Source organism: Cebidichthys violaceus, unplaced genomic scaffold, assembly GCF_023349555.1.
Source record: "Cebidichthys violaceus isolate CVI_PGR_0920_01 unplaced genomic scaffold, fCebVio1.0.p SCAF_13, whole genome shotgun sequence".
In the NCBI taxonomy this organism is placed as follows: Eukaryota; Metazoa; Chordata; class Actinopteri; order Perciformes; family Stichaeidae; genus Cebidichthys; species Cebidichthys violaceus.
This window is the reverse complement of record NW_027176296.1, coordinates 14004102-14026323: the sequence shown is the minus strand read 5'-3', so window position 1 is coordinate 14026323 and position 22222 is coordinate 14004102. Positions and strand designations below refer to the sequence as shown.

Sequence of the window (22222 nt, the reverse complement as noted above, 5' to 3'; positions counted from 1 at the left end):
GCTTTTTTTCAAAACTATAGATAATCTCAAAAGTAAAATTCTGCCACAGCAGGTCTCTCTTCTTCGTTCTTGTAATGTTAAATTCTGGACATAACGGCGCTGGACGACACATATAAATACACACATGAACACAAGGGAAAGACAGCCAGAGAGACGGTCGATAGAGCATTAGCATCTTTATTTTTTTGTCGTTGTTGCATAGGAAATGCACATCTTGCTTCCAGTAAATTGAGTCTGCGTGGACATGGAGTCACTAATGGGGCCGAGAGTGATGGGCCAACACTTCACCAGTTTAACAGAAAACAACAGTCGGAAAGGGAAGAACAGAAAACAAAACAGAACAACAAAGTGACAGAAGAACTGACAGTCGGAGGAGTCAGTGCAAACCCACAGCTTCAGAACACACAGAGGAAGAACAACAATGGCGTCGGACACAACTAATGGAAACTAGTTAACATTGAACAAAAGTGTAACACCAGATCGTGGACCGGTGCGACGTCGGCGGCGGCAGAAAACACCGCCCTGTCCCATAAAAGAGTTGTAGAGGCACAAGGTTTAAGTCCGTTCTGGGTGAGGATGAGGTTGATGGTCAGGTGGTGATGGGGGAACCGATCCGGTTGTGGTCAGGATGATGCGTGTCGTCGGGTTTCTGTGGTGATTTGGGCAGTGAGAAGGGGGGGATGATGGGATGCGTCGTGAATGTGTAACTCAGACTGCAGCGGGACGGGATGCGCCCCGGCGCCCCCCTCGGGATCAAGATAAAGATAAAGCTCTCCATCCTTCGAGATTGTCGTGGGTTAGCTACAGTTAGCATCGCCTCCAGAGGGCTGGACGAAAGGCAACGAGAAAATGCTAATCGACCCGATCGAGTATCCGTATTTGCGATCGGCTTGAATATTCAGAACATCGACAGGCTGGAAATGTGAATGTGGGCAGTTCTGGGCCGTCGGTACAAAAAACGAATCCCTGGTTAGTTTTCAGCTGGAAATTTGAACACAGCGACGGAAATGATGCTAAGAGTTCTACTCTATCCTGAAGGACCAAAGTTTTTGCATGTTTTAGTGTTTCAGTTTTCAAAGCATGCTGCTGCGTTTTATACTTTTAGAATCATTTCATTCAGTTGAATCATTTTCAATTATTTTCTTGGAATAAATACATATCTTGGAATTTCTGTACTGACATTGTTTCTTTGAGCTATTTTCAGCTGGGCTACTTGAGGACTTTGAAGAAACACCTCTCTGTTAAAGATGTGTGAAGAAACTTAGATGTCTTATCAGCAGTAGCGGAAAAAACACGGTGCCTATACAAGAAAGATTTGGACAATGCAAAACACTACAGCATGCTCTGGAAAATCTTTAGCAGTAATGTAAAGCAGAACCACTTGCAACATCAGTGGCATTGTCCTTTAGCAAAACAGTCTGGTCATCAACAAAGTTTGTCATCCCAAAAGTTTTCTGCCCTAAAAGAGATGCACAAGTCGAAGAAACTGTTTAGTTTCAAAGAGCCGAGCCGCATCGACAGGCTGCAAGTCGAACACAGAGAGAGGAGCCACTGGAGGTGAGCTAGACAAGCTGATCGACCCCAGCTGGCCTGGGACTGGGAAGAGGAAGGGGGGGTGGGGGGGGACAAAGAGTGAGAGAGAGAAGGGGGAGTCTCCCAGGTGCCGGCTACCTCTTTCTCTTTCTAGACCTTTCTCATCCTGGAGGAGCGGACGGCCCGTTTGAAGTCCAGCCGAGGGAGACGCAGCGGAGGCTCGATGAGGAGGGAGGGGGATTCTGTCCCGGATAGTGCTGAGCGCTGCAAAAAAAAAAGGCCGAGGCCATCGATTCGGTCTCCTGCAGGAAACTGCCTGGGGAGGAGGAGAAGAAGGAGGAGGACTCACCCAGAGCCCTTGCAGAGATTTCTCAGCCTGCTGGTCAATGGACGCGAGGGGTAAGGGAGGAGGGGTTGAAGGAGGCCAGACCAGCCGGGTGTTTGCTGATGTTAAAAGGTAGCTGGAGATTGTCAGATTTAAAAACAAAACCCCGCGAGGCAGCGGCAGTCCGCCGATCGCCCCGGGGCAGTCATCATGGTGGCACACCCATCAGATCGATGGCAATAAACCAACACACGGTAGAAAACCGCGGAGGTGTTCAGTGGTGGTTTCATGTCGGGGATGAAAGAGTCCCATGTGTGAGGATGGACAGATGAAGGAGGTGAGCAGAAAAAGGTTTGAGGCATACAGGGAGAGGCAAGAAAAAGAAATAAAGAGAGGAACCAAGAATAGTAACAGAACAATCTGGTTTTTGTAACTTTTTTTTTGTCATCGTAACAGTTTACTAGGCGATTATGGAAGAGCATGCAGTTATATCTTATGATTATTGTACATTAGCTATAATCAGAGGGGCCTGACAGACAGCAAAGGCTACTGGTGGTCAGAAATTTCAACAGTTACAAACAATTATCGTATTCAGTATTCAGAAGAGCATTATAATACAGGTTTTCACAGGCACTACATTTGATCTTTTTCAATATATCATGTAATATGCTGGTTTGCTTTTATTTTTCATTTATTTTTCCGATTTTGTCGTGTGACTCGTTCGGTCCGTGGAAGCTGGGATCTGGAAAACGGAAGGACGGATCGTAAAAGAAGGCAAGAGGCCAAAGTGTTTCACAAAGTTAGATACCAAAGTCCTCGTGAGCGGGCGCGCAAGAGCGCACGTGAGCCACGTGCATGTGTGGATGTCTTGTTTTTGAAGTCAGTGCATAGTTCTCATGCAGATTAGACTGCTATGCTTTGATACGTTGTCAGGGAAGCATGATGGTGGTAAGTTTTCCCAGCTCGCCTCCTCGTCACTGGCTTGATTCAACACTTAGCACCGTGTGATGGTTTTGCAATAGGATAAATAAATATCTTTGCAAAGGAGCAGCGACACCGTAATTCATTACAGTTGAGCGCTGGAGAGCAGCTTCAGTGTTACCTGCCTCCCCGTCCAATGACTTTCCTTCATCTCTCTAAAGTGGTGCCATTTATACTCATTTCCACGGCTCGTCGCGCTGAAGGATGTCTTCCTTCTGCCCCGCCGTTGCCGAAGACAACAACAGGTTTCAACTCGGTGTTTCGAGCAAATAAAAAGCAGCTGGAGGGCGGATTTCAGGTGTCACTGAAGCTCTCCCCTGGTTCCTTGAACGATTGTTCCACGAGTATAGGCTACCGTACGTTCAGCGTTGCCATAATTCACATCCTCGGGTCTCTAAAGTGATTCAAAGTACATGGGCGGATTAAAAATACCCTGGTCTAAAGCCTGAAGAATTCTGCCCCTCTTCACGTTCAAGCCGTTCAAATTCGATTACTTCCCGACCCCATTCCAAAAAATGGCGGACTCGCACAGCGGTCCGGTCTGATGGATCTGTCTCTCCGGTGGTGGTGCGGGGGGGGGGGGGGGGGGGGGGTAATCTCAGCCCCGGGAGAATTTGGACAAACGTGAAGAACAACAAAGGCGCTAGCATTAAAAAGCTCCGCCTTCGTTCAACCCTGTTTCCTGATGGAGCGGCAGAATTCCTCAAAGGCAAAAACCCAAAAAAATCAACTCTTGGCGGGAAAGGGGGGTGGGGAGGGGAGGGGAATGCAAGTGCTTCTCTCCTGGAGTTTTTTTTTTTAAGACAGCCTTTGACTTTCCAGCTCTCGCTCATATTGCTGGTTGGGCAAGCTTTGGAGTTCTCTATAGATTCAGGGTGATCGGAGCAAGCGGCCGCATTCATCGGGCCGTTATGAGCTCAGAGGGGTTTCTCAGATTTGTTCGTCAATTCACGAGAGTGTCTTCCCCCGCTGCTGCGAGTTAGCATTGTGACGCACGTTAGTTCAGCTGGTTGCCGGGCGCTCTCTAAGCCTAGGCTTTGTTTTGTGTGCCTGCCGTTAGTTTGGTGCAGGAGGTGAGCATGGGGTAGTTGGCTTCGCATTCAGCCTCCACCGTACCACCACCACCACCACCACCCAGTGAGCTGGAACTCCTCACAGCTTTCCCTTCCAGTGGGATTTGAGTTGTTGCTCATTTTGCATTCTTCCACTATTTATATCTATACACTACACACCTGAAACTCCTCTCACCTCTAGTCACAAGTCAAAACAAACACGTGTCCACTTAAATGTCCCCTTCCTTAAACTTAAAAAAAAAAAGAGAAAGCCTTCTGCTTGTTCCAAACATTCAAACCCAGGATGCATTTTATGGTTTCACCATTTCATCAAATGCCAACATTTTAGAATCCTTGAACAATATTTTATACACATTTCCCCAAAATGCCATACAGTTTTTGGTATCCTTGGACCAGATTTTTGTGGGTTTGAAAAAAAGTTTGGCCAGACAACATGAGTTTGAAAGGATGGAGACAGTTTGTCTACACTGGACGTGTCTCTCAGGACATCATGCACGAGGGTTCACAGACGTTTGCTTCGCTGTTTCTTTTCTACTTGTATGATTTTTCTTTTCAGTTTAGAACCCATAGACCCACAAGACGTTCTCGAGTATCTTTGGAGAACCTTAATCTACGTCTGGCAGAGCAGATATGCTTCAGTTTTACTCACTACAGCTGTGTTTACACCCTGCGTAGCGCCTCACGTTTCTGGAGCTGCAATCTTCGAAACTGCAAGTCTTAACTTGCCTGTGCAGCTACACTGATTGCGTATTGGGTTGTGTGAACAAAAATCAGTTGATTAATCAATATGTTGTTCTACAGAACTATTTTGATAATTGTTTTAAGTGATTTATTTAAAAGCAAAAAGATATTCTGATTCTTTTTCTAGGATAGGAACATCTTTGGATGTCTTGCTTTCGCACCATCTGGGAGCTTGCGATCGTCATTTTCTGCTATTAAAGTTGCTCTAAAGACCAAATGATTGAACGATTAATGGAGAATGGTCAATCAACAAGGAAAAAGATTATTGGTCGCGGCCCTGGTTGTGAAGATGGACAGTGGAAGAACACATCCAGTGTAGACCTTGATGGGCGCCTAAAGAAACTGCCGCTACGCCAGTTTAGACGAGGTACGAGCGTCAAGATATTTATTGAGGTAAGAGTCAACATATCTTATTGTGATAAAAGCTGTAAAACTGGAGGGGAATGCAGGAAATGAGCAGAAACTCTGATCGCACCGGAAGTCCTGGTCGTCCCGGTGACTTGCCGTTCCTCGGTCGATTATCTGCTGCATGAATGTGATGCAGTGATGGAGCAGCAGTGGATGTGCGGATGGACGGAGATCAGAGTGGACCTCCAGGCTGAGGGAGGGCTGGAGGAGGAGAAGGAGGAGGTGGAGGAGGAAGAGGGGGAGGAGGTGATCTTGTGGGCCAGTGAAGAAAGAAACAGATGGAAAAGAAAAAGAATCATGTTGCATAATCAAGCTGTTTATTTTCCTGCATGGAATGGTGAACACAAAAAAAGATGCCTAGATGCATTTATAGTAGGGGCATCCTTTGGCTGGCTATGTCATTGTCTCCTGCCTAAAACTAAAAATTTTTAAAATGCATAAAAAAAACGCTTGCTTTTCTTTACCAATTTTCCTCAGAATTACCTAGATGTAGCTTCATCAACACTGATGCAACAAATAACCTTCAAAACATACAGCATACTGTAACATCCATTTACAATGGTCTTATCACCACAGCGCCCTGTACTTTTTAAGTACAGGAATATGCTATACCATCAACAGAGGAAATGTTCTTAAATACATACAAAAAGGAAAGCAAAAATGAAGAAAAAATAAAGAAAAATAAGGAAACAGGAAAGTTTTCAACTTAAATCCAGTTCCCGGAAAACAAACCAAACCAGTTCTAGTAATGTGGCCTCGATACAAACAATCAGAAAATTCACAACACTAGTTTTTCCTCATTTTATCAATGTTACAAAAGTCCTGCATTATAAAATAGGGCAGCTTTAAAATCAGTGTAATTAATAAAACTATACAACATACAAACACGTCTCCCAGTCGGGCCGAGTGGCCCTGCTGCTCTGCCCTCCCGTCCGTTAAGAGCTAACTCTTCACTGCGTCTCTTCGCTGCTGTACCAGAACTAAATTACACACACAACACAAGAACAAAAAAAACACACTGCCCAAACTATTGCTTTTATATTCTTTTTCATTTTTTCTTTCTTTAAAAAGGGTGCAATTTTGTCGTTATCTTACACACAACACAGCCAAAAGTCGCTGATTAGATGCTAGGCTGTTTCACAAGGTTTTTGTGACACTTAAAAAAAAAATGTCCGTGCAATTTTTTTTTTAATTCCCTTCGCTCTTTTTAAGCCCTGGAAGCTGTATTTTTTTTTCTTAATACTTTTTCACTATTGTCATTTATTTCATATTTAGTGCAGATAATTAAGGAAGTAATGCCCAACTCATGGCTAAAGGGTAGGCAAGAACAGAGACGAAACAAACAATGTCACACTAAGAGGAAACACAACCGACACAAGTGGAACTACTAAACCATCACAGCCGACGGCGTCACGGCGCTGTCCGTTACATTTGATAGACGGACTGAACACAGAACAGGTAAACGATTTATTAACTAAAACCTCTGCTGAGCAGGGCGGGGCGTGGTTAAAATGTTGGACGTCATCGAAAATGTTTATTTTAATAAACTGTTTTCTGCGCGATGGAGAAGAAGTTGGACTCGTTTTAAGGCTTGCTTGTGACCAAAGAAATAATAATAATAAAAAAAAAAAAACATTTCGGAAAGAGAGACCCAAATGTAATATTGCGGCCGTCTGGAAGATTATCAAAACAGGAAGGAAGGAAGTGGAATTCCCCGAGCGATGGTGGCTCAGCTTTGCTGGAGCGTTGGTGCGGGGCTGGCTTCACAATTTTTAGGGACCGACCACGGAGCATGATGCCAGTCGCGTGCACGCTAACTTTGGTTGAAAGTAAAGAGAAAGAAAAAACTAAACTAAATAAACAATGTCAAAAAAAAAAAGTCTAAGTGAGTGCAAGCAGGTATTGCATATTTTATGTCCTCATTGTTCATTTCTGGGAACAAAAAGTAGAAGAACCAACCAACCAAAAATTAAAAAAGGAAGACTTGAAATTAAAGTTTTTGCTGTTTGGAGAAAAGAAAAATCATCCCATCAGACAAAGGATAGGATGAAAGGGATGGGTGGGGGTTAACTTGTTTAACTGAACAAATCTACCAGCTAGTGAGCAGTTACAAGCTCCGTCTGGTCTATGGAGATACTGGCATCACAAGATTTTGTGAAATGAGTACAATGTCTTCAACTGTCAACAACAGGAAACGTGAGAAAAAATATGTTTTCATATCAATCCATATCCTGTTTTTTGTGTCATCACTGCACATTTATAATTCAAATTAAAGTTGAAAAGTTTGCAGACAACAAACTCTTTGTATTTGCTTTAAACTCTTTAAAACTGTTAGGGAGCAGGTAACAGACTAAACCATTAGCTAACCCGAAAAACTAACTGTTTAAGCTGCTAAACTCAAGTTAGCTAAATGATTTTACCTGCTAAAAAAAAAAACATTATCTAACAGGGAGCAAACTTTTTCAGCTGCTAAATGTTAACTGTTAGGGACTATTTAATCTTATTTTTGTCCCCAAAATTAAACTAAAACTGAGTTTCACAGCATTTTGTTACTCGTGTTCATTTTTTACACTGAATGTAACATATATGAGGCCACCACTACTGTGGCAATGTGACCACGCCCACTCCCAGCTACCCTGTCCCAAATGTCACCCACTCTCATCTGGTCACCCTTCTCCCACCTCAAACCCGTTTTAGCTGCTAGACCATTAGCTAGCATTAGCAGCTAACTATTAGCTAACCTGAATGAAATCTTTTCAGCTGCTACACCTGACCATTAGCTAACAGCTGAAGAAGTCATGCTAACCTCCCGTTGTTTTTACATAAGACAAATATCATCTTCACATTAGTCCTGTCAACATTACATAACCTCTGACTTGGTGCTCATTTCACAAAATGTCTCTGTGTTGCCGTCCATTAGCAAGTACCTGAACATGATTGACCTGATTGTAGCTGGTGAGCTGGTGTAGTTTTCACCTGTGAGGTCTCCGCTCAGCGCTGCAGGTAGAGGGGGGGGGGGGGGGCAGAAAGCAGTGCAGCAAAGGCCTGAGACCTCTTAAAACTGAGAGATTACCAGCCAGTAATTCTGGTAATCAACGCGTTCCTCTTCAGCTTTAACGTCAATTGCTCCAGCTACCAACAAAACCGCAGGTGTGAAGGGTGAATTAAGAAGTTAAAAGGAAAAAAAACCCGACAAAACAAGACTCTCCACATTGGATCTTGTGCAACCTCTCAGGACTGGACCGTAGCTCAAGGCACATTGATGAGGAACAATTGTTTTCGTGCAATTTGATAACATACGGATGAAAGAGAGAACGTCTTGGAACTGAAAAGCAGAATTGATCTGTTGCTGAAGGAAAACGTAAGGAAGAAGGGAGGGGAGGAAGTAGAAAATAAAAGAATGGAGAGATGCCGATAAGCGAAGAGAGCTGGTTGTTTGTGAAGGAGAGCGATAGAAAAGGCCTCGACGGGGCCAAACTAATAGACGGCTGCTGGCAAGTGCCTGATGTTGGATTTACAATATAGTGTCTTTATCTCACTAACTACATCATCTATGGAAAAAAGTCGTCACTAACACTAGAACATGCAGATTTTTTTGTTCTTTTTTTGTACCTTTTTCACTTAAATTCACTTTTGTTCGACGCTGGATGGTCGTAAGAGTGTGTGCGTGTGTGTGTGTGTGTGTGTGTGTATATATATTTATATATATAGTATAGGAAAGGAAAAAAAAACTGAAGTTCAATAAAATGGTAAGTTGCATGTGAAGCGCTCGGCTGTCTATTTGTGGACGAAAGCTTCCAGAGAGTTACCCTCTGCTCCGCCTCTTTATCGCTAAACCACACCCCCTGATTACACACTCACGGCCTATTGGCCAACTGCAGGAATAAGTGCTTTTGATTGGACGGGACCTCTAGGAGACCCAGCCAATCAGCGGGTAACACCCGTTAACGATTATCTCGCAGAAACCGGAGAAAACATGATTACGTTTCAGCTTAAATTCACTCGTTATATCTTCTCCTGATTTCGCCTCATGAGAAATTCAAATATCTTTTTTTTGTTTTTTTTTTAAAAAGTAAAACGATGTGCTCATTAAAATAAGTTAATCGCTTAGCGTTTTTTTTCTTTCAAACAAAATGAAAAGCAGACTTAAGCTGCAAGAAATGCTTTAAAAAAGTGATTGTTTAAAATGATATTTCTTTAAAGGGATTCTTGTTCTACCATGCTAACAGCTTTACAAGATGAACAAACAACAAATAATAAACAATAATGTGAATACAGCTCCCCTTATTTCTCACAAGGCTATGGTTTCTAGTTCAATGCTGTGTTGTTGTCTTTTGTACCCCAATATTTTAGAGTCCCAGAGGTGTGAGCGGACTAGGAAGAAAAATATAGTTTATATATACTTTTCATCAACTGTTTTCAACGAGCTATCTTACAAAGATATTTAACTATCCAACAGCTAGTCAACAAAATTGCACTTTCCTCATGATCAATATTCCACTGGTAAAGTTTTAGTCACGCGTCTTTCTCTCTCCTGTCTGCCTGCTGCGTATCGGACACCAGAGCCTTCTGCCCACCCTTTGCATGCTTCACCCAGACTGGTGGATGGATAGAGGAGGAAGAGGAGGGGACCAGCTGAAATGACGGCCTAGGAGAGAAATATCAATGAGCCATGAAGCCAAAGCCTCCCAGATAAACCAGCTCGGATCCACCAGCGTCTGGTCGCAACACTTCACATGAACAAAACCCCCGCTTCCCCCGACGTTTACCAACCCACCTCCACCCGAACTCCCCCCATTATAACCCCCCGCCCCTCTCATGTGTAGTTCATGTTATTACTGTGAAACAGGCAGGGCGTTGGTTTGTGCCCGCATCACCTCCCCATCAGGCCGGCTCTTTCCATTAAGCACTGGTCCATGTCCTTGGAAAGAGCCTCGTCGACTTCCTCCCTCCCTGACGTGCCACCAACCAGGGGGGCTTGGTCAAGTGGGGGGAGGGCGGAGTCCATCCCAGGAGGCGTGTGAGGGCTCAGGCAGCGGGGAGGGGGGGTCGGGGGTATTAGCTGGTGGTATCTGAGCCAGGTAACACCTCCCCTCTCCCCCCAACCACGGCAAAGCCCGTCCTGGGCACCACCCACGGAACCACCAAGATGGAGGTTCGGATGAGGGGTGGACGGCATTGTACCGTCGTAAGTCCACTGGATGCACACTCTGCTGAGGATGACGGGAGGGTGGGTATGATGTAGTTCCTCCAGAGGGGAAGCTCTGCGATTCAGCCTTGCGGCATTCCCAAAAACTGGTCTGGCTCGGGGGTTGTAGGGTGGGGGGGCAGGGTCTGGCACTAGAAATGGACATCGACATACGAACCATACGTCTACAGGGAAGTCTGTGGCGTACGGTTTACAGAGTGGGCGTTTTAACACCGGGGTTGGGGAGCGTTTGATCCGCTGTAGCCATGCTGATGCTGCCGAGTATGGCGCTGGTGGGGGTGGAGTCAGGCGCAGATGGGGAGGAGGAGGAGGAGGAGGGCTGTAGGGGCGGGGCAAGAAAGGACTCTCTGTCGCGGCTGGCATCAAAGGTCAAGGGTCAAGGAGGAGGCTGCAGCGATCTGTCGTACAGGTGGGTGGAGGGGGAGGGGGGCCTCTGGAGTCCTTATCCCAGGTACCACTGTGGAGGGAGACAGAAAAACATGTTTACACAGAGTCTCACGGAGTCAGAACCACAGCGATCAGGATCACCCCACATTCACTTGCACAGGACTGTTCGGAGGAGGGGGGGGGGGGGCAATGAAATAACTCCATGCATGTTTTTTGCCAACTGACATCCAAACCATTAAATGTCTGCACGTGGTTTGAATTTTCTTTTTCAGATTTTACACGTGGAAGTTCAGGATGGGACAATTTCCAGGAAATGTCCCAGTTCCACTCCTGCTCTCCAGAGGATGAGCCTATTGGATTTTAAGGACCGCATTACTTTTTCTCTAGCGCCAACCTCAGGACAAACTTTACGTGGATAGCTCAACAACTGTTCAGACTTTCAGAAAAGGAGATGTTTGTCCTCCCTCTAGAGGACATTAACAGGACACGTTTTCTCGTGATGAATCTCAGGTTAGGGCCGGTCACAGATTCAGTTTTTTTGTTCGGGACTTCAAACACAACACTGGTTCTCCTGCCGGCAGTTGAGAGTTTATGACACTTTTTATCTCCACAGTATCACCAAACTGTGTGTGTGTGTGTGTGTGTGTGTGTGTGTGTGTGTGTGTGTAATCCATCTCTGATAGGCCAGTATCGATCGCCAAAGGTGCATCGTTCATGTTTCATGAATCTCCCCCTCCTCCTCCTCGTCTTCCTCATTGCCCCCGCCGAGTTCAAGTTCATCCCCGCCTTACATCATGTCTGGTTGCCAGGGACAACCAGACGGCCCGGGACGTGACTACAATCGCCAAGGCAACCGCATCGCCCTCCACCCCCTACCCCTCGTACCCACCCCACCTCCTCCCCCACTCTCCTCCCTCCTTTACTCCTCCCTTTTCTTCCCTCGCATTCATCCTGTCTCGATCGCATTCTCCTCCCCGTCCCGCTCTGCACTTCTTCCCAGACACACACACACACACACACACACACACACACACACACCTCTTCACACTCTTTCAAACATTTTTTTTTATAAAATGTGTTTTTGAATTTGAACGTAAGGGGAAAGTTTAAATAAAACACATAAAGGGAAATAGTTATTGTGTGTGTGCTGCAGGGTTTCTCTGCACTCCTGACTCGTTGTAATTCTATTGCTGTGTGTGCGTGTGTGTGTGTGTGTGTGTGTGTGTGCAGTAGTGATAGAGGAGAAGACTGGAAGGTTAGTTTTTAATCAATACAACTTGCTGACGCTGGGACTTTTCTACCTCGCTGGCTCGCGCGCTCACCCCCCCCCCCCCCCCACCAGTGTCTCCCGGTGTCTCTCGCCCTCTCGCTCGCTCCCTGCACTGCAGCTCCTCCCTCCCTCTGTCCTGAGAAGACTCAGAGAAGATGAAACTCTCACAGGCCAGACAGTGTGTGTGTGTGTGTGTGTGTGTGTGTGAGTGTGTGTGTGTGTGTGGAGTAATGTTACCACACAGCGGGCTGATGCTGACAGCTGTGATTCAGACTGTAGATACTCATCACAAGAGGAGAGAGAGAGAGAGATAGAGAGATAGAGAGAGAGAGATAGAGAGAAGAGTTAAAAAGAAAAGAAAGACAGAGAACGAAGGTAGAGAGGATCAGTCCGTTGTTTTTCCATGTTTTTCTCATTGTCAACAAATCAAACGCGTCTCTCAAAACCTTCTGACTTCCTGTCTCATGCTCCACGCCGCATGGTTCCCCACTGAAGCGGGTCGCTGTTGCTTTTTTATCAAACAAACAGGTAGAATTAGTGCATTTGTTGGGGAATATTTTAAGCAGCGGATTAATCCACATTTGGTGCTCTAGTGAGTAGGTAAGGCAGCAGGACGGTGTGTGTAGGATTGAGTGAAAGTAAACTACTAGTGTGTGAGTTCCTGGTGATGAAGGGACAACAGTGAGGCCCATTGATGTGTTTTTAATGGAGCTCTATGGCTCAGAGGAAGACGATTCATCAGGTTCTGATACACACACAAAACTTGTTAGAAGAAACATTCACTGATTTTGGTAGATAATTATCAAAATCTGCACAAACAATTTGTTTTTGGTCAGAATCTCCTGAGAATAGAAGCCATCGTTATACTCCATGAACCTCTCTCTATCTCTATCTCTGATAGTATTCCATATGTCTCTCGCCCAGTCCTGTCTCGTCCTGAGTCAGCACTTCACACACACACACACACACACACACACACACACACACACACACACACACACACACACACACACACACACACTGTGTGGGTGAGTCATGAGGTGGGCGTGGTGCTTTTACTGCATGTCTGTCTGTGTGTGTGTGTGTGTGTGTGTGTGTGTGTGTGTGTGTGTGTGTGTGTGTGTGTGTGAGCTTCACCTTGAAGACTGTGTGCAAATAGGACACGGAGACAGATGATGACTACACACACACACACACACACACACACACACGTACACCACACAGATGGGAAAGCACCCTCACTGCAAACGTCTGCTGCTCCGATGTAACATAACCACACTCACACACACACTTATTGATCAGGTCATGGCTAGCTGTTGTAGAGTAGTGTGTAAAATGTGTGTGCGTGTGTATGTGAGATGCGCGTTGGTTGGCACGACGAAGGTGCCAACTCCCTCCCTCCGTCTCCGTGGGCGACCGCCACCGTCTCCCGCGGCAACCACCACGCTGACCCGTGTGGGCACGATGCCTACTCTCACACAATGCCAGTGCCATCTGCCCCCCGCTCCCCCCCCAAAAAAACCTATACACACACACACACACACGCACACACACACACACACACACACACACACACACACACACACACACACACACACACACACACACACACACACACACAGGAATGCACAGACTGTCCAGTTGGTCACCATGGCGATAAGAGGAGGGAGTGTTTACGGTACTGTCCCATGGCTCTCTCTCTCTCTCTAACAGAGGCCTAATGTCGACCGCCCAGGGTGACTTTTGTTCCTGCTTCTATGTGTGTGTGTGTGTGTGTCATTATGTTGATTTTATGTGTGTGTGTGTGTCCTGCTCTGAGGTCACACTCGTTAATGCAGCAGGGCTCCCCTGTCAATCTACTTACTGCCTTTTATACCCATGAACCGAAGCACACACATTTGCAGTTCTATACTTGTGAGGACCTTTATTATCCCCTATAGTGACGGTAATCTAAATCTGACATTGACTGTAAAACTTTTAAAGTCTTAAAACCTCAAACAACCCTTTGTAGAAGTGACTTTTCCCAAAAGGTCCTTAATTCCCCAAAATTGTCCTGACTTTTTGAAAATGTCCTGAATTTCAATAGAATGTCACTTCTATCCAAAAAACTACGAATAAAACTCCACGTTTTCTGGAATGTAGTCAATTCACAAAAATGTCCCCAACCTCAAAAATTGTCTCACTTTCTCAACATCTCCTTCTCCATCCAACCATTGCTCCCTACGAATCGTTGACGTTCATCATTGACCTACAGTTCATGTATATTCTTAAAAAACACAGTTTATGTGAATGCAGGATCTGAGAAAAGCCTTGATTAGTGGAGGACCAAGAGACGACAGACGACTGCGACGTCCCAGAGAGACAGAAGAAGAATAAATAACAGGAGTCTGTTTCCAGCAGCAGTGACAAACACCTGGCTCACGTCTACACGAGTGTGTGTGTGTGTGTGTGTGTGTGTGTGTGTGTGTGTGTGTGTGTGTGCGTGCGTTGGCCTGTGACAGAGTCAATAAATCGACAGCCTCGTTCACTGCGGGCCACCACACACACACGCACACACACACACACACACACACACACACACACACACACACACACACACACACACACACTAAAGCAATCAAACATGTCCCGATTGTCAACAGAGGACTCCCACCTCACTGTCCTCTCACTACACTGTGTGTGTGTGTGTGTGTGTGTGTGTGTGTGTGTGTGTGAGATGAGTTAAGTCAAGGCTGCCCAATCGTTACACTCTTCATAAATCAGCTGGCCAACACACCCTGACGTCCTGCACACACACACACCTACACCTACACACACACACACACACACACACACACACACACACACACACACACACACACACACACACACACACACACAAACACTCTATAGCGTTGTGTTAAATGTGGATGTTGCGTTCACTGACCACCTGCTCCATAGTAAATGTTACAGGCCTGACGCAAAGTGCTGCTTTCTTTTCCCATCTTTACTTTACAAGCATTCATACCCGAGGCCAAGCAAAAAACCCTGCTCTCCGATTGGCTGTTGCCGTGTTAAAGTCACATATATGTGCACACCTCAAACGTAGTTTAACTGCTGTTTTAAAAGCAGAACCCAGGGTGAGTGTTTAACTGCGGGTAACCATAGCAACATACATTTATCCACATACTTGGATAAATGCCATTTAGGGTTAGTTAGCCCCAATAAAATGTGCGTGTTACCTGTGGTTGCTGAGGGATGTTAAAGCCGGGATCTCTGGGTCCGACGCTGACGAACCGCTGGGCCGGAGATGAAGTGGGGGTGGAGTAGGCTGCACGACAGACACACACACACACACACACACACACACACACACACACACACAGTTCAGTTTATTAAGCTCAAGCTGGGAGCTGCGTTTAGATGTGGACTCGGGTCATGATTCTGATCAGACTTGACAAGATCTAAAAGGTCTTGATTATCTCACTAAGATGTATAGACTGTGTGTCGAAGAAGAAGTAAACAAGTGATTGTAACTGTGTTGAAGGAATAACAACTTTGTTTGAACGTAATAAAAACACATTACAAAAATAAGTCATTTTTCTGTGAATTTACTAAACTGACCACAGCTTCGTTTGTGTGGCACATTTGGCAAAGGGTACAAAATGACTTGCTTAGAAACACAAAGTCCGGGACTTCATAGCCAAGACTAACTTTGACTTTGTCCTTTTTGTGTGTTTTAATTTTCAGTCAGAAACTCCTCTTGTTCTCTGTCTTCTGCAGACTCAGATGGTTCAGATGGACATTAATGTAATCTCTGTTTCACAAAGACAGACTTTGAATGTGACTAATAGTCATGGTCATCTAAATGGCTGTTTCACAAAACCGTCTAGTCCTTGACTATCAGCAATTCACCTAATTTGCTATGAATTCTGGGTAAATTAAAAGGATTAGGATTCAAATAAATCAGTATTTGTAGTTGTGAAAGCGTCCACCTTTCAATAGACTAGGCAGAAACAAAATGAAGACCTCTTTGTGAATCCGGCCCCCGGCCATGTTTAGCCTAGCTTAGCACAAAGACTTCCAACAACTCTGGTAAACAAAACTGTCGTAGGTAGTTGACGGATTAATAAAGTTTTGAAAGCCTTTTGGGGAATTATTAAGCAGATGTAGGTCAGAGGGATGACAAAGATTTCTTTCCTGTTATAAAAGAAGCACATTTGGACTCCACTCACACAACCCAACACAAAAGCAATAAATATATATATGTGTTGATGAGCGTGAGGAGGATTAAACAGCTTTGGCACAGGCCGAGTGTGTTTTTGCCAAACGACAGTAAATTGACACTAAACCCTGAAGTCAAAATATAATCCAAGCACAAAACGAGTCACCTCTCGCAGATTATGAATCATTTCTTTTGATTTTGAAGTCAATATTAGATTAATAATTAAAATATCGTGATGTTTATTCGATATTTTCTCGTCTTTGTTGCAGAGACGGACACAGTTTGTAGAATTGTTTGTACAAAGTTGCGCTAAAAGATCATTTGCACTCACTGGGCGAGGTGGGCGAGTTGCCCCCGCCCTCGGCGGAGGAGGTGGAGGGCGGCTTGGCGTCGACGGGCAGCGGGACGGGACGGGCCATCGGGGGAGGCGGAGGGGGAGGCAGCATGGGCGTCGGCAGGAAAGGGTTGTGGACCTTTCCCTGGGAGCTACCGTTAGGCTGAAGGAGGCGGGGTTAAAAAAAAAACAACAAGAAAAAAACATTCAATACAAGCAGATGCACGATGTTCTGTGCAGAGTTAACAACATCAACAGGTCGGTCACACGGCTAACCTGTAACAGCTCAAACTCCCTGCTGCCCTCTGAGCGGGTGTGTGAGTGTGTGAGTGTGTGAGTGTGAGTGTGTGTGTGTCAGCAGTTTTCCTGGCTGGTCATAAAGAATTCTGCTGCCGCTCGCATTTTATCCTGCTAATCTATAAGCATAATACCACAGTACCTCGCTTCACCTCTCTGCCTCCTTCTGTCTCTACTCTTTCCCTCTACAGACTCTTCCTATATTGAAAATATAAATATATATATATATATACAGTATATATATGCTGTGTCTTTACACAGGTCTGTGAGTGCGTTCACATTGACACTACCATCCTGCATGTGTGCACTTGTGTTCTTAGAGAAACCTGGACCCTCGTCGATAGAAACCGGGATACTGCGGCATAAAAACGCCTGACCTTTGTTGTCCAGTGGTGGAAGTACATTGACCCAAGTATTGTTTTTTTCCGTGGACATTTTAGGTACTTGTACTTAACTTGAATATTTTCCATTTTACAACACTTTCTATGTCTACTCAACTACATTTATCTGACAGCTTTAGTTACTTTACAAAAGTAAAAAAATATGTTTTGCTTTGAATTTAACTACCCAGCAGTATCGAGATGTGCGGCTGAAACGATTAGTTGATTAATCAATTAGTCTGTTGACATAAAATAATTAATTGGCAACTATTTTGATGGTTTAAGTCATTTTTTATTTAAACACATTTCATGGTTCCAGCTTCACAAATGTGCAGCTTTTCCTTTTAATAATGTTAACAATAATAATATATTAGTAATAGTGTTGAGGTCTGGACTGTTGGTTGGACTAAACATTGTGAAGGTGTCCCTTTGGGCTCTGGGTAACTGTGACGCATTCCTCACTATTCTAACAAACCAAACAATCAATCGATTACCGGAGAAAATAATCAGCAGACTGATCCATAATGAAAATAATCAATAGTTAATAATCAAAATGAGCTCCTATTTTTACATGAATGCATGAGTAATAATAATCTAATTATATAATACATAATAGCATAACGGTCCCAGCGGACAGTTTTCTACTTCTGATATTTAATTATAAATATCATACATACTTTTACTGAAGTAACATTTTCAATGCAGGACTTTTACTTACTTACAGTGCGTTATTAGTACTTTTACTTAAGAAAAGGATCTGAATACTTACTTCAAAAGATTGGACAATTTTTTGACCAAAGAAAAAATAACTAAGGGTGTGTTAAACGTCATATCAAGAATATTTTATATCATGTTTTTTACGACTTTCACTTTTGTGATACATGTTTTTACTACATCTGCAAGAAGAAGAAAACAGATATGTGTGTGTGTGTGTGTGTGTGTGTGGTAGGAGGGGTGGAGGGTGTATTGATTCAGTGTCTAGACACAGATATATCAACTATCTCACTGCAGACACAAGGCCACACACACACACACACACACACACACACACACACACACACACACACACACACACACACACACACACTGCAGTGTTTTCTGCTCCAGCCCTGCAAACAGATACTGATCCCACCTTTGCAGAGGCTGGAAAACCCAGCTCAGATGTTTCCTTGTGTTGTATTTCTGTGAGTGTGTGTGTGAGTGTGTGTGTGTGTGTGTGTGCGCGCTTACATTGAGGAAGCCCACCTGTCCGGCCTGCTGGGCGGAGTCAGGACAGACCAGCTGGACGAACTCCTTGAGTGTCTCCTGTGGGTGATACCTGATGGCCGGGTGGGAGAAGTAGGAGCCGGGCTGCTGCAGGATGGGGGAGGAGGAGAAGTGGAGGCTGGAGGGGGGAGCGTGGGGGCTCGCTGTGGGGCGAGGGGGAGGCAGGGGAGGCAGGGGAAGGAGGAGAGAGAGAGAGAGAGAGAGAGAGAGAGAGAGAGAGAGAGAGGAAATTATCAGGAGAGTTGGGGGAGCGTGGTAGAGAGTTGTTTGAGGGACGGTGGGGAGAGAGAGAGAGAGAGAGAGAGAGAGAGAGAGAGAGAGAAGGGGGAGTAAAAAGAGGGACATTTAAAGTTGATTAAAGGGGGCGTGGCTTTACATGCAAATACTCGATGACGAACACACACAGCAGAGCAGAAGAAACAAAGACAACAGACCATAATGCACCTCTCACACCCAGCTGTCACTCAAAAGGAGTGTGTGTGTGTGTACGTGTGTGTGTGTGGAGGTCAATGAACATTATTTATGTCTTTCCTCCTTATTTTTCTCCTTCTTCCACTCATCTCCTCCTTCTCTCCTTTCCTCTCCTATTCCCTCGTCTCGTCTCCTCTGTTGTTTTCTCCTCTTCCCATCTCCTGTCCTCTCCACTTCTTTTCTTTTCTCACTATCCTCTCCCTTCCTCTCGTTTCCTCTCCTCATCCTCTTCTTTCTTTCTTCTCCACTCCTCTTCCCTCCTTTTCTTCCCTTCCCTTCCCTTTTCATTTCCTCTTTCTCTCCTTTCCCCTCATTTCATCTCCTCTTCCCCTCACATCACCCTCTGCTGTATGGTTGTCTCTCTTTCCTCCTCCTTCCACTCCTTTAGCCTCCACTCTTTCTTTCCTCCCCCTTCATCTTGTCTACTCTTCTTTTTCATCTTCCTCACCTCTCGTCCTCATCTGCTCCTCCTCTCCTTTCAAATCCTGTTTCCTCTCCTCCTATCCACTCCTCCATTTCTCCCTCTCTTCTCCTCTTCTTTCCTTCTTTTCACATTTTCCCTCTTCTTTTCTCCACTACTCTTTTTTCATCTCCTCTTCTTTCCTTTGCGCTTTCCACCTTTTCTCCTCATTTCGTCTTTGCTCCTTCCTCCTCTTATCTCATCTCCTCCCCTGTCTTGTCCTCTCTTCTTTCCTCCTCTTTGTCTTTCTTCCATCCCTCCATCTCCTCTTCATTTTTGTCAATTGCTTCCTTATTCTTTAATTTCCTCATTTCCTCCATCATCTTCTCCTCTAGTCACGTCTTCTATCCTTTCTTTCCTCCTTTCCACCTTTTTGTTCTCCTCTCCACTCCTCCTGATCTTCTCTATGCCCTTTCCCTTTTTTCTCTTCTCTCCTCTTGTTTTTTCCTTTCCTCCTTCCTCCTCTTATCTCATTTAATCTCTTTTTCTCCTCTTCTCTTTTGTTTCCTCCTGTTATCTTACCTCCCCTCCTTTCATTTTGTCATTTCCTCCATCCTTTCTCTCTCTTATCCCCTTGCACCTCCTCTTCCTCTCCCTTTTATATCTTGTTTTCTACCCTTTTCCTTTCCTCCTTTCCTCCCTTCTCCCTCTCTCCTCTCCTCTCCTCTCTAATCTAATTAGGCTCTAATTGGTCTAATATTCTCTGATTGCTCGTTAGTGGACGATGCCTCGTTAAGGACTGTGATGTATAGAGAGGAGGAAAAGAAAGAGAGAGAGAGACAGAGATTGAGAGACTTTAAAAATCATAAAGAGAGAGAGAGAGAGAGCGAGACAGAGAGAGACTAGAAATAAAAGAGGCAGAGGAAGAGAGAGAGAGAGGGATGGAGGAAAGGAGAGTTAAAGCTGCTGCACTAATTCACTTAAAGTCTGCTGTGATTTATCACTCTGACAATACACACTGACCGAGTGTGTGTGTGTGTGTGTCTGAGAGTGTGTGTGTGCGTACACTGCGGCCAATGTATTTACAGTAATCATTGGATGGATGGCTTTCTCTACCCTCTCTCTTTCTCTTGTACACACACAAACACACACACACACACACACACAGAGAAAAGGACAATCTGTGTGTACATCAATAGGAGTGATCTCACTCAGTGTGTAGGTATGTACATCCACCTGTGTGTGTGTGTGTGTGTGTGTGTGTGTGTGTGTGTGTGTGTGTGTGTTCAGGAATGGTGACATTTCATTCCTTTCAGGTGAAGGAGTGAGGGAATCTGCACAGGAAGGAAACAACATCATAATAGACTCACAGACTCACAGACACACAGACACAGACACACACACACACACACAGACACACACACACACACACACACACACACACACACGCACAGTTGTGCTACATTAATAAAATGTATTTTATTCTTCATTAAAAACAATTTCACATTTCGGGAAACAGCACTTCTCTGCAGCATCTCTGACGGTTGCCTGGCAACCTCACGGCGACAACGTGACCCAAAGGAAGAGACCCAGCTGTCCGTCAAATAGTTCCAGCGCGTACACTACGAACTGTTTGTGATGCAACATCTCGAGGTGTTGGTAGATGTGTTTTCGAACTCGGCGAGAGCCAGGCTAGCTGTTTTCTCCCTGCTTCCAGTCTTCATGCTAAGCTAGGGGCTACTTAATACACATACAGGAGTGTATTGAGTCTGCAAAAAAAAAAAAGACTTCTTCTGTTCTGTGACGATATTGAATTATACAGTTGCTGCCTGGTTTAAGGCATATTGAGGCCTTAAATTCTGTAATCAACAGAGTGAAGGCTCCTCTAGCGCCCTCTAGAGATGCTATTCTCAACCACGGGGCCAGCTCCCCCTGGTGGGCTTCAGAGCGTTGTCTAGTTGGCAGTCTAACTACGTCATAGCTAACTAACATTCTTGTAGATGCAGTGACATAAAATATATTGTTTTTTCAATGTTTTTTTCTCATTTATTTGGATTTCTTGAAACAATCAGAAGTGGGCCTTGAGGTACAAAAGGTGGAGAAGCCCCGCTCTAGAGGAAACAGTGTTCATCACATCCACAATGTGAGAGCGCTGGACTGAACAAACAACTAACTGATGACTGATCTTCTCTCACCAGTGGTGGAGCTAAATATGAGGAGTTCTCTCTACTGGACGCACAGAGGCAAAATTGATATTGATCGTCTCATCTATCAAAGACTGCAAACAAGAGGATTTTCCAAAATGTCTGAGTCTTCCTTTAACAAACGCAACAACGGTGTGTGTGTGTGTGTGTGTGTGTGTGTGTGTGGTATTGAAGACCAGAGGCCCTGCTTGTCGAACACAGAAGAAAGGGCCGGGATTAGTTCCACTTTGCAAATTGCCTCGCTTCACTGCCTCAGACACCCTCCTCCTCCTCCTCCTTCTCCTACCCCCCTTCTCCTCCTCCTCCTCCTCCTCCACACCACCCTCTGTCTCCTCCTCTGCCAACTTTTCCTTGAAGAAGATATTTGCCATCAAGAGGTGGACTGATAAATGATAAGAGGGAAGAGAGGAATTGAAACGGCAGAGCTCCTTCAATTGCACGGCAGGGGAGGAAGAGGAGGAGGATGAAGGATGGAGGAAAAGAGGATGGTTAGATCTTAAGGGAGAGGAGGAGGAGGAGGAAATGGGGAGGGAAAGATCTGACTACGGACTGGGAGGAGGAGGAAAAGGAGAGGGGTGATGGAGGGAAAGTTGAGAAGAAGGACGAGGTAGACAGTCAGCTGAGGAAGGATAAAGAGGAGGAAGGTGAGAAGGAACAAGGGGGGAAGATGGGAGACGGAGGGATGAGGATGAAGGGATAAGGAGGGTGCGGTTTGGCCAAAGAAGGAAGAGGAGGAGGC

The 22222-nt window shown here is 45.1% G+C and overlaps 1 protein-coding gene across 4 annotated transcripts in view; it reads right to left on the bottom strand.

The window, feature by feature from the left end:
* Nucleotides 1-9877: 9877 nt before the first annotated feature.
* nfia (nuclear factor I/A) overlaps nt 9878-22222 on the bottom strand; it is a 161478-nt gene continuing 149133 nt past the window's right edge. For all 4 annotated transcript variants that reach the window (XM_068707826.1, XM_068707827.1, XM_068707828.1 and 1 more), the window contains 4 exons: nt 18373-18551; nt 16463-16628; nt 15149-15237; nt 9878-10727 (listed from right to left, as the gene is read on the bottom strand). In XM_068707826.1, the coding sequence (XP_068563927.1) occupies nt 10713-10727; nt 15149-15237; nt 16463-16628; nt 18373-18551 (449 nt within the window). In that variant the 3' untranslated portion in view covers nt 9878-10712. The remainder of the gene's footprint in view (nt 10728-15148; nt 15238-16462; nt 16629-18372; nt 18552-22222) is intronic.